At 39.0% G+C, this 13,296-nt stretch overlaps 1 protein-coding gene across 3 annotated transcripts in view; it reads left to right on the plus strand.

The window, feature by feature from the left end:
• The first annotated feature begins 248 nt into the window (after positions 1–248).
• Caap1 (caspase activity and apoptosis inhibitor 1) overlaps positions 249–13,296 on the plus strand; it is a 92,321-nt gene continuing 79,273 nt past the window's right edge. For all 3 annotated transcript variants that reach the window (XR_007590733.1, XR_007590732.1, XM_050136277.1), the window contains exons 1-4: positions 249–607; positions 4,774–4,971; positions 5,731–5,815; positions 7,137–7,212. Coding sequence is in view for 1 of the 3 variants with exons in the window: in XM_050136277.1 (XP_049992234.1) it covers positions 326–607; positions 4,774–4,971; positions 5,731–5,815; positions 7,137–7,212 (641 nt within the window). In the remaining 2 variants the exon portion in view is untranslated. The remainder of the gene's footprint in view (positions 608–4,773; positions 4,972–5,730; positions 5,816–7,136; positions 7,213–13,296) is intronic.

Genomic DNA, 13,296 nt, shown 5'->3' on the forward strand with positions numbered 1-13,296 from the left:
GGAACGTGTCTGTAAGCTGAGAGACACTTTTTAAAAAAGAGCTACCCGTAAGGCAAAGAGCGCTTGAAAAACTCGACTTTCGGATCTTCGCAGAGGTTGAAGAAAAACAAACAGCCCGATTGGCTTACACGTCACCCCCAAAACTCAAGCCCACCTCAGCACTGTTACGGCGGTCCGCCTCCGTCCTCCAGAAACCACACACCGCCCAACGCGCCGGCACCGGAAGTGACGTCAAACCTGCGCCAGCCCAGCCGGCCGCTACGGAAGCGGTGTTCCGTTGCTGCAGAGACGGCCGGCTGTCGCCGATGCTTGCGGCGCGGGGACCATGACGGGGAAGAAGTCTTCCCGGGAGAAGCGGCGCAAGCGGAGCGGGCAGGAGGCGGCCGCTGCGCTCGCGGCCCCGGACCTGGTGCCCGTGGTGGGCGGTACCGCGGGCAGCTGCGGGAGCGGCGGCTGCTGCGGGGGCACGGGTGGCGGCGGAGGCAGCGGAGGAGGAGGAGGCGGCGGCGGCGGCGGGGCGAGTGTGGCGGGCGGCGCGGAACGGAGCGAGCGCCGAAAGCGGAGGAGCACCGACTCGTCCTCCAGCGTCTCGGGCTCCGTGCAGCAGGTGCGTGCCTCGCCTCGCGCCGTCCCCCGGAGCTGCGGCCTCTTCCGAAGAGCCGGGCTGTGGAGCCGCGCGGGCGCGCACTGGAGCTCATTGTTAGTGCCGGGTTTCCCCGAGCCGCCGGTTCGATTCTGCGTCCGGTGGAACCCCTCCCGGTGTTTTGAACGTCCAAGTTTCTTGATTTACTGCCCAGTACCCCTTCCCTATTAAACTTTCGTGGCTCTTTTCACTCGTGGTTTTGCCGTGGGATGGGAACTAGTTACAAATGCCGTTGTAAGCACTGATCATACCTTACCGTTTTAACGGATTCTCATTATTTTCACATCACACATGAAAAACACAAACAACTGAGACCCAAATTCGGGAGTTTTACCCACAGTTATAATTGCAAGCATTTCATATTTCTTACATTTGAATTCAACACCTGGTCCCAAAAGACGTTTTTTTTATGTGTCATCAACCTGTCGCGAGACCACCATTTCAAACAGTAGTTTGTAACTTACTATAACACGAAGGTTACTTACAAGTCATCGAAAACAGAAGTAAAGGCAGAAGGTGAAAGCCCTTCGTACTGTCATTTGCTATGCATACCTTCTGTTGCTATGCTACACCTTCATAGCTGGGTAATATGCCCACGTTGAATAGGGTTCCTCCCATACTTCGTGTGTGAGGTTTTTTTTTTTTTTTGGTTTTTGAGACGGGGTTTCTCTGTGGTTTTGGAGCCTGCCCTGGAACTAGCTCTTGTAGACCAGGCTGGTCTCGAACTCTCAGAGATCCGCTTGCCTCTGCCTCCCAAGTGCTGGGATTAAAGGCGTGCGCCACCACCGCCCAGCTTCTTCCCGTGTTTTAGGGACTCCCCAGTATCCACATACCTTCATTGATTAATATATACTGACGAATTGCTTTGTGCTCACAATTCTTTGCAGATCTTCACTAGTGTACGTCATCTTCCTAACACTCCACCCTCACTGTGTAGCCTTGACTAGCCTAGAACTTTGCTCCTGCCTTTGTCCTTGGCTCGCTGGCGTTACAGGTGTGTCCCACACCTTCGTCTCTCTTCAGACTAATGGACCAAGTGAATATTACCTTTTTTTTTTTTGACACAAGGTCTCACTGTCTAGTCCCTACTGATCTGGATTTTGTAGAACAGACTGGCTTCAAACTCAAAAACAGGCCTGTTTTTTTCTTTTACTCGGCATTTCTGTGAGAAGTCTCATTTGTATTTATATTAACCTTTTATGTAGCAAGTACAGGAAATGCTACAACTTTGTTTAAGGTGTTCAGGAGCCTTTGATTTCTTTGTAGCCAGAGCTGATTTCTTTTGCCTTCTGAGTTTTGTGTTTTGGAAGATCTTAAATTTTATAAAATAATTCTGTATTTTTTATACTACTTAACAACTTTCATGTTTATTTATTTTGTGTAAGTGTGTGCCACAGCAACTGTGGAGTCGGAGGACAATTTGCGTGTGTTGAATTCATGGATTCCAAGGACTGAGCTCAGGTTGTCAGGATGGCAGCAAGCAACCTTACATGCTGAGCCACCTTCCTGACTCTTCTCATAGTTTTTTAACTATTTAAAAAAAAAGTATGTGTGTGTTGTGTATGCCTCCCATTTGAGTGTGTGCCACATGCATGCAGGTGCCCAGAGAGGACAGAAGAGGGCATAAGATCTATTGAAGCTACATATAGGTGATTTTTTTTAATATTTATTTATTTATTATGTATACAATATTCTGTCTGTGTGTATGTCTGCTGGCCAGAAGAGGGCACCAGACCCCATTACAGATGGTTGTGAGCCACCATGTGGTTGCTGGGAATTGAACTCAGGACCTTTGGAAGAGCAGGCAATGCTCTTAACCTCTGAGCCATCTCTCCAGCCCCCCATATAGGTGATTTTAAGACCATTGTAGGAACTGGGAACCGAGCTTTCATCCTTTGGAAGAGCAGCAAGCTCTCTTAACTGCTGAGCCATTTCTCCAGCCTCATACATTTTAACATTACAATTTTAAATTGGGACTTGTGGGTGCAACTGTCTATATGATTTTCTTCTACCTGGTCACACTGTTGGGCTCTTAATGGCTTTCTGTAATATTTCTGTTCACACTGAACTTTTTTCTTTTTTAGCGTTGTTTTCTTTGCTAGTCATTTTGTATTATCAAAACCTGATACAGTGCTGGATAGTAGCAGTGACAGTGGGCATTCTCTTCCCATTTTGTTTTTAAAGTTAGACTTGCCCCTTCCTCTCTTCTTCCTTGCCTTCTGTACCAGACCCAGGGCCTTGAGTCTGCCAGACAACTGCTCTAGCCCCGAGCTACACACCCAGCTCTAGTGGGAACAGTTCGAATGTACCAGTAAGTATATTTGTGACAGCTTGTGAAAGGTGACTTTGGTCAGGTTAGGGACATTTCAGCTGGTTTCGTGGGTCTGTTTTTATCATGTGGCTTCCTGACATGCTGTTTATGTGATTGTATCAGTTAGTGTAATTTTGTTGTTTAAGTACTGGTAAGATATTTGATACTAAGTGTATATACTGTCTTAGAATAAGCCCTGTTTGATGTGTTGGATTTATGTGTAATATGAAGTATTTTTACTTTGGGGTAGATATTTTTGTTTATTTTTGAGACAGAGTCTCCCTATGTAGCACTGGCTGTCAAGATACTACTTAGACCAGGCTGGCCTCTAACTCACAAAGATCCACTTGCCTCTGGAGTGCTGGGGTAATAAATCCTAATTAGACTAGCCTATAGTTTTATTTTTTGTTGTGGATTGAGCTGGGAAATTTTTATATATTCCATACTAGTTTATAATATTTTCCTTATGTGCCTATTAGAACTTGACCATTGGCAGGACTTTACAGGCTTAATTGGTTTTGTTTGTTTTCAGTCAGGGCCTCACTATATATCCCTCACTATCCTGGAACTCATTGTGTAGGCCAGGCTGGTCTTGAACTCACAGAGTCTATCTGCCTTGCCTTCTCTAGAGCTGCAGTTAAAGATGGTCATCATCTTGCCTACCCTAAAAAAATTTTTATAAAAGAAATTTTAAGAGCTAGTGAGATTGCTCAGTGGTACTGCACAAGCCTTTACATCTGAGTTCCATCTTGAAACTACTGTGGAAGGAGCAAATCTATTCTCAGAAGTTGTCCTTTGACCTTCATGTGTGAGTATAATGCTTACACATCATATACTCATAGCAAACAAAATTTTAAATTGAAAAAATAAAAATTATTATAGATCTTTTGTGCTTTCCCACCCCATTTGGACTTCCATCTTCACTTGTTAATAATGTGATAAGGTGTAGTGTAGGGGAAGGAGGGAGGAAAGACAGTCTTACACAGAAGATACACACAAGTCCTGTCTCTATGAGCCGAGGGAAGGAGGTTTGTATTTGAGTAATTTACAGAAGGTCCTTGTGCTGGGAACACAAAAATATGAGCACAAAGGGCCAGGTGGAACATAGTATCACAAGAAAAGCATGGAATCACTTAATGGTTTTAGAATAGGATGAATAAGGACTCATTCTATAAAATTCATCTTGTAACTGAAGTTTCATACTGAATGTGGGGAAGCCATCTCCATGGCTGTTAGAATCTAGGAAAGATTATGGAAGACTTTTGGAAGTAGATTTGGAAATACTGACTAGTTATGGAGGGCAGGAAGTATAAATGTCAGAAATGTCTTAAATTATTGAAACTGTTTGGACCTTTTGAATATGATGAAATCGTACAGCAGTTTAAAAGTGATAACTTGTGGTTGGAGTAAGACTTGGTAATTGTGGTTTGTAACATTTGCTGCTGTTTTATTTCTTTATATGAATTAGAATGACAAAGCCCTTATAGCTTTTGGATAAAAGGTCCCTGAAGAAATCTTCTAATTCTTCAAGTCTAAAATTTTAGAAAATAGTCCCCATGGAGTATATTTTCATTTGTGTCTTCTGAAATATGTTTTTCTGTTATTACAACTTCTTGTGTTAACTGCAGTGTGGAGAGTAAAATTAAGGAGTGATGAACAAGTAAATTTTATCTTCTGACTTTAGATATATAATTGTGTAAACAAAAGGAATTTAGTGTTTAATAAAGAAATATTCAGTGACAATAGATGGTGTCATGCATAACACTTTCGAGTATTTTAAATAGTGTTATTTAATAATTCCTTATTTCTTTACTTATAGGAAACCAAGTGTCTTTTGCCTACTCTGGAGAAAGAATTATTGACAGAGCACAGTGATGTTGAAGAAGGTGGACTGGATCTGACTGTTTCATTAAAACCAGTTAGTTTCTATATATCAGACAAAAAAGAAATGCTCCAGCAGTGCTTCTGTATAATAGGAGAGAAGAAGTTACAGAAGATGCTTCCTGATGTGCTGAAGGTACTTGGCTGCACTAGTGGGCTGCACACACGTGGAGACAGAACCTTCTTGTGTCGCAGTCTTTTCATTGAGTGTAGTGTGTGATTGGATGCTCTAATCTAAAACAAGCTACTTGCAAGGAAGAGAATTTGGAGAACCTTAAATGGCCTTTTATGTTCAAGCGTTTTTTTTTAAAGAAAAATGTTTAGGCAAGACATTTATTGACCCCATGGAAATAATGCTATTCTTTCTCAGTAATGGTACTAATTGGAGTTATAATAGTATCTTTCTAGTGCTTAAGAATAGCATGTTGCTGTGTAACAGTTGCAACATAGTTGGTAGTAGCTTGTGATTTATCAGGTTTATAGGTATTCTTATGTATGCATTTCTGAAAACTTTGGTGAAATATGTGTTATTCCGATTTTGAGATTATAGGAAGCCCAAGTCAATTGTAAGGGAAGTATCTCATCTAGTCACTCGCTGAAGATTTGCACTGCTGTAAGAATTACCTAAGATAAAGTAGTCTGCAATTAAGGGGATTTGGAAGATCCTTCTGATCAACGTGACTTTATATATTCTTTCAAATCTCTGAAATATTCATGTCAACTGACAACTTTTCAGATTTCATTCCATAAAAAAATTTATGTGAATATTCTTGAGGCTTTAATTGTTTGATTATAAGATTTGCTAATTGGATTTTTTCTTATAATTGCAGTTTTCCAGTTTATATTGGAGCTATAGTACATAAATGCAATTTTTTTTAAATGTCATTTTCTTTAGAACTGTTCAGTAGAAGAAATTAAAAAACTATGCCAGGAACAATTAGAGCTCCTGTCTGAAAAAAAAATCTTGAAGATTCTTGAGGGTAAGAATGAATATTTCTACATTCTGAAAACTAATTAATTGGTTCTCTGCATAAATATTGAAGTTTTCTTTCTCTTGCTTGAATGTGACTTTAATTTTATTATTGAGGAATCACACAAGAATATCTTTACTTCTGTTTATACTGAAAAATATAACTTATATATCAGAATATAATTTCTAAAAAACCCCAAATTTGGTATATGGTTTTCCCCAAACAGTATGTAGATAAGGCCATGTTTATTCACTATAATAAAATGAAATTTTAAAAAAATGAGAAGTGCTGTAAAAAGTCACCAAGAAGTTGCATTTTCTTTAGAATAATTAAGATACTTTTTGCTTTGTGGTCTTAATAACCTATAATGAAATGAACTATTGTGTATTTCTCCTGGTTCAGTAAGACCCAGATGCAATATTAGGGTTATTTGTAATTTTTTCAGTATTTTTGTCTCCCAAACTACGATCATTCTTTGTTAACTTTTAGAATTTTGAAGTTTTAATTTATTTTTTTCTGTTTTTGGTTTGATTTAGACCTTTGAGAGGATTTTCTTATTTGTATCACAGAAGAAACAAAAAGCAGACATTTTCCATTTACAGAGACTGATTTTTTCTTATTTATTTATTTATTTATTTATTTATTTATTTATTTAATGTGAAGTAATAGGGTGGAGAGATTGATCAGTAGTTAAGATTGGAGTTTGGATCAGAGTAACAACACCAGGTGGCTCACAAGTGCCTGTAACTCCCCTGTGACTCCATCCCCAGGGGATCTGATATCATCTGACTTTTGCATATATATGTACACACACACACACCACCACCACCACCACCTCACCACCACCACCAACAAAAATGAATGTGTGATTCTGGAAATATGTACATATATTTCTGGACATATGTACATATATATGTATGTAGTTTCTAATTCTGTACATACATATTTTTGTATGTTTGTGATAAAGGGAAGACAAATGAAAAAATCAATTTTAAATATAACACTGGAGACTGGAAAAATGGTTTAGGGTTAAGCATTCTTGTTGCTCTTCTGTAGTATCTGAGTGTGGTTTCCAGCACCCACAATGTAATTTATAACCATCTGTCATGCCACTCTGTCCTGTGTGGGCACTTGCACACATGTACCTAGTCACACACAGATACACACAGACATATGTAAAATAGGTAAAAATCAATCTTAAAAAAAAGACAAGTAATAGAAAAATATTTTATAATTTTTTAAATTTGCATATCTTAAAGATAGCACTTTTATAGAATGATAAAACCATTTTATAAACATGTTTTCAGTAGCTCATTTTTTTTTTTATAAGGTGACAATGGTTTGGACTCTGATATGGAAGAGGAGGCAGATGATGGCTGTAAGGTGGCATCCGACTTAATCAGTCAGTAAGTTAAAACACAAACACTTTCATTTTCATTTTGAAATTTGTTAGTTTTTGAAGATCCCTGACTAAAAAAAAAAAATACTGTGTGTGTGCTTGTATGAGTATATTGTCACATGTTGGTGGGGGAGGTTAGAGGAGGACATCAGATCTCCTGGAGCAGGAGGTAATTGGTTGTGAGCTGCCAGAAGTGGATGCTGGGAGCCCAACTTGGTCCTCTGGAATAATAGGAAGTGCTCTTAACTTCTGAGCCATCTCTCCAGCCTCTCTTTGACAATTATGATTGTTTTCCTAAGTGTGTGTGTGTGTATGAGAACCTTTATATACATATATGTGATAAATGTTTTTGATCTATTTATTTTTACATGTGCATTTATTTATATGTGTACTACTGTAAATATATATAATTGGAATATTGTGATGATAAAAAGTACTTGAGATTTTGAGAACCACTGTCAGCGGGCAGAGTGTAAGTGCATGAATAAGTACTACGTGTTCAAGCTGAAGTCTAGAGTTTTTCATGTTTAATAGCATATTATTGAGTAAGTATAACTCAGAGGGACAGTTTCACAGTAAAAGTGTAGAGAGGGGCTAGGGAATTGGCTCAGCAGTTAAAAGCACTAGTTGCTCCTCTAGAGGACCCCAGTTCAATTCCCAGCACCCCCATTGTTGCTCATAACCATCCTTAATTTCAACTCCATGGAACCTGATGCCCACTCCTTACCTCCTTGGGCATCAGGCATTATGTGGTGCGCTTACATGTAGGCAAAGCACTCATAAATAAAATAAATCTAAGAAAAAGAAATTTTTGTTTCGTTTTGCTTTTTCAAGACAGGGTTTCTCTGTGTAGCTCTGGCTATCCTGGAACTCACTTTGTAGACCAGGGTGGCCTCGAACTCACAGAGATCTGCCTGCCTCTGCCTCCTGAGTGCTGGGATTAAAGGTTTGCGCCTCTGCCACCTGGCAAATGTTTGCATTTTAAATAAGTCATTTTAGTAGCTTTGTTTACAAACACTCAGTGCTAACCCTTATATAATACAGAAGTGTACATTATTCAGTTTATTTAGTTTATTTATATATATATATATATATTTAGTTAGTTAGTTTTTAGTACCTTTAAGTTTCTTCTCCACTTCCCCTTCTTTCCTTCCTCCTCTCTCCCCTTCTGTTCTTTCCCACTTTTTCTTACAATTTTAATTTCAGGAATTGAACCTGAACCTCACACATGCTAGGGATCATTGTCCTACCAAGGTATATCCCTAGCCCTCAATTTCTTAAATTAATTATTTTTTTTCTTGATCTTACATTTAGAAACTTGAATTGAGTTTTTGCTTGATTGCTTTTATTTTCCCGTTATTCACTTCACTCCATTTTTAGGTATTGTTAAGGCTTAATGCTTTACTGTCTCACACCTGAACAATATTGCTACATTGTTTTTCTTTTTAGTATGGAAGCCATTTAGTGGTTGCTCAATTAGAATAGAAATTCGGTTCTTTTAAAATTACAACAAGGGGGATGAAAAGTCTTCTAGAAGACTTGGTATCTTAATTAGGGATTTTATTGCTGTGAATGGAAAGCATGACCACGGCAGCTCTTATGAAGGAACTCATGTAATTGGTGGCTCCATTACAGTTTCAGAGGTTTAGCCCATTATCGTGAGAGTACAGCAGCATTCAGGCAAATGTGGTGCTGGGTAGTAGCTGAGAGTCCTGTATCTTTCATGCAATAGGAAGTTGACTGGAACAGTGGAAGGTATCCTGAGCATAGGAAACCTCAAAGCCTGCCACCACAGTGACACACTTCCTCCAACAAGGCCATACCCACTCCAGCAAAGCCACACCTCCTAATAGTGCCACTCCCTGTGAGATTATGGGAGCCAATTACATTCACACCATGGTACCACTTGGGTTTGAATCCCAGCTTCAGGGGGTTCAACATCTTCCTCTAGCCTGCATAGTACTAGTCTTGCATATGGTGGCCAGAGACGCAGGCAAGGAAAACACCCATATACATTAAAAAAAAAAAAAAATCAAGAAAGTTAGAACAAGGACTAGCTATGGATTTTAGCTCAGTGGTCGAGTTCTTGCTTAATAGGAACTAGACCCTGGGGTTTAGCCCCTAGAACCACAACAACAAAATTCAGTATCTAACTTTTGGATTATGATGATGAAAAAAGTTTTACATAGATACAAAGGCAGTGTCCTCAAGAACCCACTGTATGATCAGACAGATCACGTGAACTTTTTGTCATGTTCTGTTAGGCAGACGAAGCAATTGCAAACAGAGGCGGAACATCTCTAACCCAGAGCTCTTAAATCCAGGCTCTAGAACTTTGTGGTTTCTATGTTGGCACTCGAAAATGGTTTAATTTCTGGTTTGAGATGTTTATTTAGTTTAGGGATCTTCATCAGGCAAATTGGTATACAGCTGTCACTAAATATAGACCCTGTGAGCCTGGAATTCTACTGATTCAGCAGTAGATAAGGGACATGTCACCTGTACTTCACACATTGTCATTGCTGTTAGTAGTGGTGCTGGTACATGCCAGATGATTGAGTTCTTTGAAATTACTGGTTAATACTAGCTTTTATTTTTATTATTTGTTTCTTGAATGACTTTTTTTTTCTACATTTATTTTTGTGTGTGCATTTGTGCTTGTGTATGTACCTGTCTGCTGTGTCTGTGACATATGTGTATGGGTATTTGTGGAGGTCAGGAGAGGGTGTCAAGTGCCCTAGAACTAGAGTTACAGGCTGCCTGATGTGGTTGCTGGATCCAAATCCAAGTCCTCTGGAAGAACAGTATGCACTTTGAACCACTCAGTCATCTATCTCTCTAGGACACAAGAGCCCCTATGTCTCAGCCTCTTAAGTAGCTGAGATGCCAGATTTTATTACTAAGAATGATGTAGGGCCAGTGAGATGAATCACTGGACACGGCAATTGCTATCAAGTCTGATAGCCTGAGTCCAATATTGGGGACTCATATGTTGGAAAGAGACTACTCCCCAAAATTGTCTTTTAACCTCTTAGTTGCGAGTGAGAAGACATCTTGGAGTGTAAAGTGAAGGTGCTGGGAAAGGGAGAGATTTGGAGAGAACCAGCTTTAGCTCCTGCTGCTGACTTCTTTCCTCCCGCTTCTTGGAGCAGAATAACCTGCATCAGCAAACCTGTAGACCTAAGACAGGAAACTAAGGTTTTCAGACAGAATGAAGGCAGGGCATTTCATTTGCTGCTATTGAGCAAAATTGGAGGCATGGAATAAAGACAGGTTTTCCTTTTCTCAAAGCTTGCAAAGGCAGCTTAAGAGGCCTTTGCTGATAGTATCCTTTTGGATTTTTCTTTGTACTTCGAGGGTCAATTGAGCTCCATTCATCTGAGGGGAAGTGAACTAGTGGGTAGATTCATGTAAACCTTTTTTCCGGGCTTCAGCAGAAGAGTCAGCTTGGCATATTTGGTGCTTAAACTTCCCAAGTCCTATGACCTTCTGTTTTTCACTTTAGTGAATGCTCATTGTGTGACCAGGCTGCGTGCAGAGCAAAAGACTGAAAGGAACTCAGTAACTTCTATTCAGCACCGAGTTAATAGAATCCAGGAAATAAAGCTTAAAAAGATAATAGGACTGCTCGAGGAAATACAGTTAGAGTACAAATGTAATTTTGGGAAGTAACGCTATTCTGTGTCTCTTAACTCAGTAGGATGAGTGGTAAAAAAGATTGGTTATGACTGGGAACTGAATCATTGTCCTAAACAGGCAGGATGGGCAGATAAATGCAGAATGCTACAGAAAAATGTAAAAATATGTTAACTCACAGTTTTAGGAGACCTATCATGCATCTACTGGGAAAAACAAAAAAACTATGTGTTTGGAGTTAAAAGTTTGCCTTAGGACCCTAGAGGGAGGAATAATGAGAGAAGATCTTGTGGGCTAAATTCGTTTGTTGAGGCCTTATTCAACATTGCTTCAAACTGTAACCTATTTAGAGATAAAAAGAGGTCCTAAAATGACAGTGAGAGGTTTTTAGCATGGGTGCTGATCTAATCTGTGTTCTGATATTAAGAAACAAGTCAATACACTGAAGACACTAGAGAGTAAATTGGGGGGGGGGGGATAAAATTGAGTAGGGGAACTTCTGACTGGTGGGTGCTGCTTTCTTCCAGGGCATGGTTAGGCTGAGGGTACCCAGTATGCCCGAGGGTGCCCACAGAAGTTGAGCCAAGCAGCTCTTACTGCTGCCAGACTAAACAGCAAAGGAAGAGTCAGCTTTACCCTTGACTCTGAGTCTTCCTGTTGTACCTCATCTTTACCAAATCTAGCAAGAGGCAAGCTGAGAATGACTTCTGTTCCTAGAACCACACTGCCAAGTGTAAAGGGACCATTTGGACATGAGAGAAAAAAGCTTATGATTAGTCTAAGAACTTTCTTCACATTGCTAAGAAAAGTAACAAACTAAAAGAACATTGAGAAAATGAGACAGCAAAGGCAAAAGGTCAAAACTAAAGAGATAGAAAGCACCCAGAACTTTAGCCTTTCATGAACTCTATCTTTGTAAAGGCCATACTATAGAGAAGATCTGAAGGAAGTAAGCGAAGAGCAGTTAAGATTAGAAAGCAAGGATATGCCCCATAGGTATATGTGAGCTTAAAACAAATTAAAATTCACATGTGCCATTGTATATACTACTGTGAAATGCAAGTAGATCCCCACAGAATTAAAAACATGGAGATGGATGTAGGAGAAATTGGAAAGTGAAATTTTGTTGAAAAAGCACCAAAACAAGATGGATGCATTGACACCTGAACTATTCCTTAGACAAGTCAACATGTTTAGTGTATTACAGCAAATGAAATGTTTATTAACTGCCACCTCTTACTCTACATAGACAGATAGATCTGTACATATAGTATCTAGAAAAAGATGAAAAGATTTTCAGTTTACCTTATGATTTCTGCATATTCTTAATATCCAGAATCTTATAAGTAGTGCCAGGAAAGCATACTTTAAATTTTAAGCCGTTTCAACTTGTGAGTGTAGGTTTGCAGGAATAAGCAAATAGAAATACTAACATGTAGAATCCAGCAGTGTATCAAGTAAGTAATTACACTGCTCATCATATAGAATTTACTAAACAATCTAATTAGAAAATCTGTTAGCTTAATTTATATTACTAATTGAAAGAGAAATTATATGACCATATAAGTACATATAGAAAATGTAATGTTTTTGGTAATGTTCAGCATCATGTTACTTGTATGTAAGGTTTCTTGTTTTTTGTGGACTTTTTTGGCTTTCTTTCCCTCTTTTATTTTTTGAGATAGGATCTCACTATGTATCCCTGGTTGTCCTAGAACTCATATAGACCAGACTGGCCTCAAACTTGCAGAATTCTCACCATATAGAACTCACAGCCTGCCTCTGCCTCCTGAGTTCTGGGATTAACGGTGTGTGCCACTAAGCCTGTTTTTTTTTTTTTTTTTTTTTTTTTTTTTAAATGCCTGGCTTATTTCACTTACTGTATTGTCTTCCAGGCTCATCCATGTGTTACAAATGGTAGGATCTCATTTTAAAAAGCTGGATACATATATACATGCATATATGTATGTATAAGGAATGTGTGTATGTATGTGTGTAATAGGTATAAATACAATATATTATTATATGCTACTATTTCTTTATTCATTTTTTATCATAGGACTCAGAGGTTGTTACTATATCTTGACTGTTGTGCATAAGACTGCAATGTAAACCAAATGTGAATATATCTATGAGGTGCTGATTTCATTGTCTTTGGGTGTATATGTAGAATTACTTTTTTAAAAAATTGAGAGCTTTCATACTATTCTATAGTAGTTGTACAATTTACATTTCTACCAGCTGCTTGCAAGGTCTTCTCTTTCCTCCATATCTTCACTAATACTTATCCTTATTATTTTGAAATATATTTTTAAAATGTCATTACTTACTTATTTTGTGTATGTATGTGTGTATTGTGTGTGCATGCGCACGTGGGTGTGTATTTTCTCTCCTTCTAATTGTGGGTTGTAGGAATTGCAGTCAGATAGTCAGGCCTGAAATGTGGGATTCTTTT

The sequence above is a fragment of the Alexandromys fortis genome, unplaced genomic scaffold (assembly GCF_014885135.2).
Source record: "Alexandromys fortis isolate MF-2015 unplaced genomic scaffold, M_Fortis_MF-2015_v1.1 scaffold_13, whole genome shotgun sequence".
Taxonomy (NCBI): domain Eukaryota; kingdom Metazoa; phylum Chordata; class Mammalia; order Rodentia; family Cricetidae; genus Alexandromys; species Alexandromys fortis.